The 12409-nt window shown below is 34.2% G+C and overlaps 1 protein-coding gene across 2 annotated transcripts in view; it reads left to right on the top strand.

Moving 5' to 3' along the window:
* The window catches only part of COL4A5 (collagen type IV alpha 5 chain), a 227603-nt gene that overhangs the window by 200361 nt on the left and 14833 nt on the right, over positions 1–12409 (top strand). The window contains exons 41-44 of one of the 2 annotated variants that reach the window (XM_028089732.2): positions 742–927; positions 2627–2635; positions 7838–7846; positions 10761–10894. In XM_028089732.2, coding sequence (XP_027945533.1) covers positions 742–927; positions 2627–2635; positions 7838–7846; positions 10761–10894 — 338 coding nt within the window. The remainder of the gene's footprint in view (positions 1–741; positions 928–2626; positions 2636–7837; positions 7847–10760; positions 10895–12409) is intronic. The other variant, XM_028089734.1, reaches the window with a different exon arrangement.

Here is a 12409-nt window from a genome sequence, read left to right as displayed (position 1 = left end):
ATCTACATGCCCTCACTTGTTCTTACTTTTCATTGTAAGCACCAAAGCGTTAATTGAATGACTGTGTGTACAGATGTGCCTGTTTATGTTCTGAAGTGACCATTAGCTATTCTATGGAAGTTTTTTTCAAACTACAGACATACCTCCTAGAAATTCCTATATCCTTCCCATGATCCCAATGTCAAAATTACTACTTTAATGTGCCACTATTACATCGCTTTCAGGTATGTTGGTGGTATAGAAAAAAATGTTGAGAATAGTTTGTCTGGGTTGGGATTCTAAATCTTGAATAGAATTGTCTTCAGGGACGTACAGCAACCACTGAAGATCAATATCTTCATTAGCCTCAAAATATTTCTTTAAGGAATTTCCCCCAGCCATCTCTAACCTGTTCATGCCAATACTTTAAACCTTTCTATTTTTTTTCGATTTTTATTTTCTCGCAGCTACTGATCATGTGATCTTTGCTCCGTGTCCTAATACAAAGGGTATCTTTCAGGATCCAAGCTATTATTGTTTTTATATTTCTGTACATACTCTAATAAATATTTCTGTAAGCAGTTGAATATATTTCATAAAACGAATGGGTTTTTTGGACGGGTGAGGAATTTGGTGGGAGACAAAAATGATCCTAGCAAATCCCATCACTTTTTCTAGTAAGAATGAATAGATTTAGCCTTATAGGCAAGCCTAATACAGGCAGTATCTAATTTGTTTCCTAATGTCACTTTGCTTTCATAGGTCAAAAGGGTGATGGAGGATTACCTGGCATTCCAGGAAACCCTGGCCTTCCTGGTCCAAAGGGAGAACCAGGCTTTCAGGGTTTCCCTGGTGTGCAGGGTCCCCCAGGCCCTCCTGGTTCTCCGGGTCCAGCTCTGGAAGGCCCTAAAGGCAACCCTGGGCCCCAGGGTCCTCCTGGGAGACCAGGTATGTACATGAGTGGTAGGGGAATGGTCTGTTTATTCATTAATTCATTTCATTTTGCTGGCAGGTTATTCAGTTTTTAGGACTTAAGACTCTATGAGAACTTCTTACAAGTAAATAGCCTGGTTTATACCTAGCTCCATCCATTTCTGTGGCATCTAATAATTCTTTTCAGTAACGCCTTTCATCATTTACTTAAAGTTGAACTAAAACAAACCAACTTGGAGGAAAAAAGGAAATAGTGGATTTATTAGTCTTTAATAAAAACATAAAACTATACTGATAACCTGGCAGCAAAATGCCATCTGCATTTTTAATGTGAGCTTCTCAGCATGTCATCACAGAAATCATTTTAGTGATCACCCCATAGATGCTTGTGGTCCATACCAAAGTGTTGCTATGGTTCTCTCATATGATCAGCAAATGTCACCAAGCACAATAAAAAAATTTTTATCTTCTCTAGGAACTAGGCAATCAAATTTATCTTCAGCATCACAGCATGATTAAATTGAATAGCGATCTCTTCATACCAGCTTCATGTCTGTACCTCATTTGGCTTGTGTTAACTGCTCTTATAGTCTCAAGTTTGCATCCAATGTTCGCTTTTCATTTTGTGTATGTGCTGTGTCACTTCATTTTGCTGTTTGTAAATGCTTGTTTTCATCTGGGATTAATGTTGCTGAGCCCAACCACTGGTGACAGATTATTAACAGATTTTTGGGACTTGATATTCATGTTTTATATTTTGAGAAAGTAAAAACTTGGCCTTCATTGATTTAAAATAATAAGAGAAATCTAAGGTTAAAGAAACAAAACAGTTGTCCTTTTAGCCTTTGAAAGTCTCTGACTCATTTTTTAAATGTATTTAAAAATAAAAATCTCCATTTAGATTACCATAAACCCTGAAGTGATTGGAGTTAATTTTAATAAGATATGCTCTGAAAACATGAATCAAATGGGGTCACATACTTTGTTCAGAGGATCATTTCAAAACCAGATTTTATCTGATCTGACTTGACTGTTTATAGAGGGTGTTCAGAGTTTTACCTTGTTTTACTATTGAAGAAAACCAGTGAAAATCACCTCAGCCATATTAACTCTTGCATGTGAAGAATTGACACCAATGTCTTGCTTGGTTATGCATGCAATAATTACAAAGTAAACCAAACTATTATCATTTGTTATGTTTTAATCAGCACTCTGATTATTTGTTTTTTACTGGTAATGGAGCTCACTGTGGAACATTTTTGTGAAATGTGTCAATGTAAAGACATTAGTCACAAAGGTGCTTTTAAAAAATTACTGTTTCTAAATAGTACGAAGAACACCTTCCTCATGAGTAGTTTGTGACATTTCAGTTTGTTCATAAACTGCAAATTAAAATGGAGTTTTAAACCCAATTGATCTTAGAATTAGTTGTTTTTGAGCTCATGGTAACGATTATTATAAAAATGGTTTTTTTGCCCTTCAAAATATGTCACATGTGCTGTCTTTATTTTAGTGCTGATGCTAAGTGGTAATAATTTGGTTTATCTACAGGTGCATGAATATGAACTTCCAGAGTATTCTTTTATTGAATTAAAGTTTAACTTGAAAGAAGTTAGTGTAATGCTTTAGTTTCTTGATATTGCTAACAATTTTGATATTTTTCCTTTTTGTTAATGATGACATTGGGCCTTGGTGAACTTTGATCCCTATCCAGGTCCTCCAGGTTAGCTCCTTAACTCCAAAGTAGTAACTGCATGAACTTTGAAACTTTTCTTAAATTTTTATATATATTTATATGTATGTGTGTATATATAGTTATACATATATACATGTATATGTATACATATATGTATATGTGTGTATAAGTATATAATTCTATATATAATTCCTCTCTCTCCATATATATGTGTGTGTATATATATATATATATATATATATATACCTCTACCTAATATTTTCAAGTGCTTGAATGTATTTTAAGAGCATATATGCCAATTCAGTTCTTACATGTTGGTCTGTCTCTGAAAACTGAAAGAATTGTAGAGTCCAATGTTTCTATCTATTGGAATAACCCAAAATTACCTAGTTAGGAAAACTAACATTTTAAAATTAATATATTTTTTGTAATTTTTAGTCAAAAATTTATAGTACCCAAAAGTGTGTTGTATAATATTTTACCTTTACCTTCAGAGTAATTTCTTATTTTTATTTTATATCTATTAATGTAAATGAAATCAAACTATCCTTCAAAAAGGCATTCTTTTTTTAACTTTTTATTTAAATTCCAGTTAGTTAACATACAGTGTAAATTAGTTTCAATTACAATTTAGTGATTCAACACTTACAAACAATATCCAGTGCTCATCACAAGAAATGTACTCCTTAATCCCCATCACCTGTTTCACGAACCATCAGTTTGTTCTCTATAATTAAGAGTCTCTTTCTTGGTTTGTCTCTTTCTGTCTTTTTTTCCCTAGGCTCATTTGTTTTATTTCTTAAATTCCACATATGAGAGAAGTCATATGGTATTTGTCTTTCTCTCACTGACTTATTTCCCTTAGCATAATACCCTCTAGTTCCATCCATGTTGTTGCCAATGGCAAGATTTCATTCTTTTTTATGGCTCAGTAATATTCCATTATATATATATATATATATATATATATATATATATATATATATAACATTTTCTTTATCCACTCATCATTCTATGGACATTTGGGCTCTTTTCATAATCTGGCTATTATAGATAATGTAGATAAAATACTATAAACATCAGGGTGCATGTATCCCTTCGAATTAGTATTTTTGTATTCTTTGGGTAAATACCTAGTAGTGCAATTGCTGAATCATAGGGTAGTTCTGGTTTTAACTTTTGAGGAATCTCCATACCATTTTCCACAGTGGCTGCACCAGTTTGCATTCCCACCAACAGTGCAGGAGGGTTCCCCTTTCTCCAAATCCTTGAGAAGGCATTCTTTTTAAAACAATAATATGTATTATCAGATCCTGCAAATATGCAATTCTTGACTTGCCACAACTCTTGTAATTTTTCAAACCATCCCATTTTCACATTTTGGGTTGTCACAAAGTTTTAAATTCTCCTGCTATGAAAATGAACTAATAGGTATAGAGTAAAAAAATTCCATACAACCAACACAGATTAGAAGCCTCTTACTCTTATTTGAATCATACACATAAAAACATTACACACTGAAGAATAGTTATTGGGAGCTGTCCAATGGAAAATTGCTGCTTCACAGTGAGAGATGTTAACCTAATTAGGAGTAAAAGGAACCACAAATATCTGATTGTGTTTATTATTTCAAGATAAATAGACCTTTTTAAATTTCTAAGGAGGAACTAAAATGGGGAAAAAGTATATTCCTGAGTTCTGACTATTGGGAATGGCAGGAAATTTTATGAATTAAAAATTTGTAATTTCTCAAGATTCTTTTTAGGAAGCCATCTATCTGAACAGGTTCCCTAGTTACCTATTCCTACTTACTACATCACTCCTTCCACAAACCCATAATTTCATAGAGCTGTAGAGTATCTGATCTAGAAGTGACCTAAGTTTTACACTTTTCAGAGATATTACTCACCAAACACTTGTTAAAGATGGCAAGACACTTTTTATTTAAGACTATTGCAGTAGGGGAGAGACAGTTGCAATACAGGAAAGAAACTGAGCTCAGCTGAATACAAGGATAAATGGGGATTTATAGTCAACCAGCAGAGTGAGGGAGTCAGTAGATGAAAAGTTACTAACATGAAACATCAAGGGTAGGTAGATTCTTGCTAAACTGGCCTAATAGAATTCTTGCTAGTCAGGCCAAAGACTTAGACATCAAGGTTGGGGGATAAGGCACTTGATCAGATATCAACAGTGGGGGGACTCTCCGTAAACTGACTTGCTCAAGGATTCTTGCTAAAACTAGACTTCAGCATACCAAGAACAGGGCCGAAGAATGAGGCCTAGTTGAGAAGAAGGGTCAGGGCAGCCGGTCTAAAGTTTAGTCAAGGGGAGAATCTTCATCACATATGAGAAAACTGAGGTCCAAAGATGTTAAGCTTGCTCAAGTTCATACTGTTAGTCACTGGCATAGTTGGGAATCTGACTTAGGGCTTCCCAGTGCTCTGTTGTCTGTTTTACTAGTAACATATATCATCCTCTGACAAAGGCAGTTGTATGGCTCAGTGCTTATGATCTGGCTTCTTATTCTAGTTATAAATATAATAAGTGAAAGGGGCGCCTGGGTGGCTCAGTCGGTTGGGCATCTGCCTTTGGCTGAGGTCATGATCCCAGGGTCCTGGGATCGAGTCCCGCATCGGGCTCCCTGCTTGGCGGGGAGCCTGCTTCTCCCTCTCCCTCTGCCTGCCTCTGTGCCTGCTTGTTCTCTCTCTCTTTCTATGTCAAATAAATAAATAAAATCTTTAAAAAAATATATAATAAGTGATGAAGTAAAGCTGCTTTTGCCATTTTAGGAGACTCTTAGTTACAGCAGACTGGACCTTGCCTCCACTCTCTTGTTTTCTGTTACCTCATAAGTTCCACCAATCCTTATTAACTGCTTCTTGTGTTTTTCCTAAATGGATGTCATCAAAAAGATTAAGACAAATGCATACTATTTAACTATCACCATGATAAAGAGAAAACTTAGGGTATACTTTGAAGTAATTTTGAGTACTCCCCTTTCTGACTTGCATAGAAGTCTGGTGCCTTGATCACTTCCCGATTTCGGTGTTGGCTAGAAGATTGCTTTCTTCCCTGGCACTAGATTATATTCAAAGAAACGGGGAAGTAGCCACATCACTTTAAAACCAACTTGACATCTTATTTACCAGATGTACTCTAAATTACATAGTTTTTGGAACCTGGTGTCTACAGTGTTCTCTTCTTTGCAACAGTTGAAGACTACAACTTTAAGTGGAAACTGGATTTAAAATTGATGTTATATGCAACTGATGAATCATTGAACACTACATTGGAAACTAATGATGTACTATATGTTGACTAATTAAATTTAAATAAAATAAAATTTGCCAATCAATTCATCAGCTTATCTTTAGTTATTACCACTTATGTACAAGACTTTAGGTATTTTTATTTTATTTTTTCAGTTAAACTTTGTTAGGTCATTTGAGAAATAATGGATCAAGCACTTCATGTACAAAATTGACTTGGCATATAATTCATTAAAATTTTATCTCTTAGAAATAAAGATCTTAGAAGTTTTGCTATGATATGATCTGAAGTTTTCTTTGTTAGTTACTCAGACTGAAATACATATTTCAGTGACACTTTTCTAAGCATTCTTGTTATTGGACCTTCTATATAGCAAATACATATATAAAATGTCTTTACTCAAATTCAGAATTATCTTAGGTAGGAATTCTATTTTATTTAACTAATTGTGTGGCCAGACTCAAACTGTCATCTTGAGTCAGTTTGTTGTATGTGGTTTAGAAACCTTTTAAACAAACAGAAGCTGATTTTTAGCCTTTTGAATTTCAAATTATCAAATGCTTTAAAAGTTTATTACCTGGAAGTAATAATAATGTTTTATATTTATGTGACATGCCACCATTTACATCATATAATGTACTTTTATTAAGAGCTCCTTGAAGGCAGAGTTTTGGTATAGCTAATCTTTGTGTACCCTGTAGCACCTTGCACATGGCAGATATCAGGTCTATATTTTTAAAATGGAATTTGACCTTTAAAACAACTCTGCGAGGGAGGTTAGGGCAGATAACACTGTTCCTATAATGTGGGTGAGAAAACAAGCTCAGAGACTGAATTGTCCACAGTCCCATAGATGTAAATAGTAGAACCAACAACAGACCCTAGGTCTTCTAATTCCTAGGATTCAGTGCTCTAGCACAATTTATTCTCTCTGCTAAGCTCAGTGTTTATAAATCATAGCAAGACTTCTAAGGAAAGGAAATTGTGTTTATAGTTGATTAACATTAACCAAGAGTTGTCCTATTTATAGGCTTTTTATCTTTTTATTTAATGATCTTTTTTTTAATAGTTAATAGCCTGATTTAATATGTGCATTGAAAAATAATAAAGTAAATGTGATATTTTCTGTGTTTTGGGGTAGGATATTGCATGTCAAAATATTTTTAATGTACCCCTTCACTGATGGTCTTCACATTTTTGGAAAATTTGGCTCTTTATTTTAACATTCAGTGGTGAACAAATACATATGGGCTCTTTCTCTTTAAATAACTTGTTATAAGTAATAATTCACAGAAGAAAGCTTCTTGATGAATTATGAAAAAAATCAGAATGTGGCTTCATAGAATGATTTTCAAAGAAGGCAAATAGAAGTACAGTTGGTAATAGCCATTGTGTACTTATATTTTAATTTCTCTAGTCACCTGTGATCTTTGTATTTTTGTCTAATGAGGCCTTTAAAGTTAACTGTACCTCTTTGAGGTGGTCTGAACATATCAAGAAATTTGCACCTTGAGTTTTTACTAAAGGAAGGCAGAGGCCAAGATACATGTAAGCATTTCTCTAAAATTATCCCTTTGTGAAGGGAATGGAAGGCAATCAGTGAAATGGTACTGCCTTACCAACTTTAATGTTTGAGATGCTAACTTTCAGAAAGCCACAGTAGCAGTGTTAACATGATATCTTTAGTAGAGTTTTCCATTTTTTGGATTAATGAAAGCGAGCAGCTTATTTCCTATAATAAGCTCTATTTGAAAATGTTTGGCTGTCTACACTTCTGTATGGTTCTGTTTGCATACTGATTACGCTGTAGATATGAGAAATGCTGGCAAAGAGGATTATTGTTTAACTTGTGCTATAATGTGAACCACTTCTAACTCATAATCTTATTTTGTACTGTGTGATGTCTGATACTGCTAACATCGATCTTTGGGCTTTGGTGAACTCTGATCTTCCCAGGTTTTCAAGGTTAGACTCTTCACTGGTCAATTCTTTTCTTTTTTTTTTTTTAAATGTTTTGTATGTATGATAAGAGAAATGCACTTTTTTTTTTTGCTGTAACTCAGAAGTCATTGAAGAGGGCTGTTATCCTCAAATACTACCTGCTCTGGTATTTAACATATTGGTAAAGGTAATGTGACTTGTTTATAATCAAGTTTGAAATGACATTAGGTCTTTGTAGCTTCATAATAGGTAATCCATATGTGAAGACATGTTGATTCTTAAATGGATATACACTTGTTATTTTTAAGACTGCATTAAGATTTTTAGGTAGGCATCTGGCCTATTTGTAACCTCTGCATATTGATTTTTGTTGCATAACATTGCTCTGATATGTGTTTATGTGGCTATTTTAAAAAATGGAAGAGGGTTAATATTGAGTACTATTAAAAATAAAATGTATATGTCCCTTATGTCATTAGCAAGTCATTAATTTAAATTTGAGGGACTCCACAATGGAAGGTCTGAATTAATAACATGTAAATTTCCCAATATTTTCTTTTAATTGCAGAAATAACAATGCCCATAACATGCCTAATTTTTTTTCAAATATTCTGATAACTTTTCAGACCGGGGAAGAGGATCATAAAAGATTCCTTTTTTTCCCCATCTTAATCTTACTTCCTCATTGTTAGGCTGATTAACAGATAGTTTATTTTTTTTCCCCAATAAGATGATTTACTACCTGATTTCTAGTCCAAATTATACATTATAGATGAAACTAATAATTGTGCTTAGAAAACCCTATCTAGGGGTGTGAGCTCAGCAGTTGTTCTTGTTTGTTTATTTTAGTGCAAAATACTCCAACCCTTTCTTTATGATTGGGAAGAGAATTTCTAAGTGTGTCTGTCTGGTTGCTGGCCTTGGGTGACTATATAATTTAAACTGTTTAAAGATAAAACAATTGTTATATGGTTGTGGACATGCTTCCTCTTTCTCATGTGCCAGATAGAATAGTGTTATATTATGAAATCACATAGAAATAGCTGAAAGATTTAAAATGGACTCATATTTTAAAGGTATGTTCTTACTTCCAGTTTTACTAATAATGAAGGTAATAGTAGTAGTAACAATTTTTAAAAACCTCTTACAAAGTTCTTACTATGTACCAGGTACTGTGTTAAGTAATTTATACATATTATCTTATTTAATCCTTGGATCAACCTGGTGAAGTATGTACTATTCTTATTTCCATTTTAAAGAGGAGGAGATTGAGGCCAAAGAGATTAATAAATTTCCTAAGGTCTAACAGCTAATAATTATTAGAGCTGGGATTCCAACCCAGCATTCCAGCTCCAGAGTCCAGCATTCTTAATCCATATGCCATGCTGCCTTGTTAGCATTCTTAATCCATATGCCATGCTGCCTTGTTAGCATGTAGTCATTGATTCTGGGTAGAGTATTGGAAGGGAACTAAAGTCTGAATTTTATCTCAGATCAGAAAGATGACCCTTTGTCCATAGGTAAGCATGAACTCAAGTATTCTAAATTCATTTGCCTATAATATTTCCTTCAAAAGTAATCACTACATACCTTCCTTTTTTGTTGAAACCAATGAAAAACTAAGGTTACCAAAGAAGAAAATGTGTAAGTGCTAACTGTTGCTTGTTCATCATTTAGTGCTTCATAATTAGTTTCTTAAGGCAGAACTCGTTGGTCTTAGCTTCAGCCACTGCTTAGCAAGCAACAGCTATTTCCCATCTAGCGACCAAAGGTGTGGCCACTGATAAGATCTTGTTGGTTGTTTAATGGACCTGATATCTTTATTTAGAATGAAAAGTTAAAAACATAGTATAAGGAAAAGAACTTAGCAAAATCCTATTTTAAATAATTTTATTTATTCACCAGACATATGCAGAATTTTTCTTCAGAAATATTTAAAATGCAAAGAATATGAAAACATGTTTAAAATAAATTCAAAAGTACTATATTGAATTAATAAATTTCTGACACTAAAATATTACCATTTATTAGTAAGCATGTCCCTAAAATGAAATTAAACAGTTTAAGTAACTATCTTAATTGCATAGTAATAGAAGCTGAATAAAACTACTTACAAATACTACTTACAAAATAACTACTTATAAGTAAAGCAATCTGGGGCACCTGAGTGGCTCAGTCGTTAAGTATCTGCCTTCTGCTCAGGTCATGATCCCAGGGTCTTGGGATTGAGCCCCACATCGGGCTCCCTGCTCCGTGGGAAGCCTGCTTCTCCCTTTCCCACTCCCCCTGCTTGTGTTCCCTCTCTTGCTGTGTCTCTCTCTGTCAAATAAATAAATAAAATATTTTTAAAAAATAAAGCCATCTACTGTTAATCACAATGAGACAAATGGCTTGAATCCCTGATTGCCCTACAGTAGTGATGCTTAAAGTGTGGTCTGGAACCAGCAGCTTTAGTTAGAGGGCACTTATTAGAATGCACATTTGTGGGCCCCCCCCCCGCCTTTCTGAATCCAAAACTCTGGGGGTGAGCCCAGGAATCTGTTTTAACAAACTCTCCAGGGGATTCTGATGTATGCTTCAGTTTGAGAACAGTGCCCTATGTATGGTGTTTGTTTCTTTTCACTTAAGTGAAACACTTAGGGATTACAGAAGCAGTCTTTATTTTTATGTCTTGAGTCCTGTCTTCAAATATGAGCTTATGAGATTTAATGTTTAATAAAATGCAAACTAAAAAGGACTGCAGACCAGTGTTGATAACAAAAAGAACCCAGCCCAATTTATATTAGAAAGAGAGTTAGCATAGGTCTGTATGTTTTGACATAGTCTGGATTTTATCCTGCAAACTGATAGGATTTAGAAGACTGGTATTTTAGAAGCCTGGCTTTTATACTACTCTTATGCTATACTGAAATATGGCCATTTGTTGTGCATTGTCAAGGTCTACCAGGTCCAGAAGGTCCCCGGGGTCTCCCTGGAAATGGAGGTATTAAAGGAGAGAGAGGAAACCCAGGCCAACCTGGGCAACCTGGTTTGCCTGGTTTGAAAGGAGATCAAGGACCACCAGGACTCCAGGTACGAAATGAGAGTAGAAATTTGATGAGAAAGTGGTGTGGGTGTTTGCATTCAAAATGAGAATTCTAAGCTGCATTATTTTTATTAGTATTTACTGGTCAAGGCTCTATGCATGCCTTACTGGTGAATTACAAAAGAAGAAAAAGGCAAGTTTTCTATCTTCTTCCAACTAAAGGGACTTAGCTACTTTATAGTTAAAGGGTTCCTCAGAAGACATTTTACCTGGAGTCATTGATATGTATGTTATTTAGGTTTGAGAAACCTTCATTTCAGTAAAAGCAAATTCATAAAAGAAGATGCATATATCAGAGCATTACATGTGGATGAGACCATTCATAAGGAAGTAATTATAGTTGAGTGGGGATATTTTAGGCTTTGGAAATTAGATAGAGTTAGGGTCAAATTTCAGCTCCACTGCACACTTCTGCTTTGCGTCTATGAGGAACACAGACAGACACTTTAAGTTTCTGTCTTCACCTGTAAAAAGGGCATAACATATCCCCACATTTGTATTCATGTACTTTCCACATTGGTTTGAGTGACCCAGAAAGTCACATGCTTCTTTATGGATCATTAACACTTCTTGCATTCATTCAGGAAGATTGTTGTTAGATCTCACAACCAACACAACCTGGCTCAATCTTTTAACTCTGATGACTGCTTTATAGCAGAAAAAAGAAATAAAAAAACATCTAAAACGGTAGTCCTTAAAGCTTTCCAACAACTAACCTTTTTTCCTCATGTCATCACTATTCTAGACACATATTCTTAATTTTTGAGTCCTCTCTTTATTCATTCTCTACTTAGTCCCTCCTCATCCATTTCCCAGGTGCTTCTAGTTCATATGTCTCTATGCCTGATTGAAGACTACTGCCTGATAGCAACATTTTATAAATCTAGTATTATCAAGTTTTATTCATTTTCTTTTGTGCAAGTTAGTTCTTACATTTGCACCTTTTCTAATTTTTTAATGGAAATAACATTAAACATAGAAAAATTCCAAGAATGGTAAAAAAAAAAAAAAACCTTTCATGTATCATTTACCCAGATGGACTAGTTGTTAATGTTTTACCCCATATGTTATGTGTATATATATAATTATATATATATATTTGAAGCATTTGAGAATAAGTTGTAACTATCATGTCTTTTTAGCATTAAATACTTCACTGCATGAGATTTCCTAAAGTTAAAGATATTCTTTTATGTAATAACAGAACAGTTATCAACTTCAGGAAACTAAACATTAATATAAACTTTTATTTCTACTTTGCATATTCTAATTGTGTTGGTTGACCTAGTAATTGTCCTTGATAGCATTGTTTTCCTCCAGTATAGACCAAATTATGCATTGTATTTAACTGTCATAGCACTCTATGCTCCCTCAATCTGAAACAGTTGCTAAACAATGTTTTTTATTTTTTATTTTTTTTGAAGATTTTATTTATTTGACAGAGAGAGACACAGCGAGAGAGGGAACACAAGCAGGGGAAGTGGGAGTGGGAGAAGCAGGCT

Source organism: Eumetopias jubatus, unplaced genomic scaffold (assembly GCF_037043125.1).
Source record: "Eumetopias jubatus isolate StellerSeaLion01/CBP00866 unplaced genomic scaffold, mEumJub1_p1.0 scaffold_11, whole genome shotgun sequence".
NCBI lineage: Eukaryota > Metazoa > Chordata > Mammalia > Carnivora > Otariidae > Eumetopias > Eumetopias jubatus.
The sequence above is the reverse complement of the archived record's forward strand: the minus strand, read 5'-3'. Positions and strand labels throughout refer to the sequence as shown.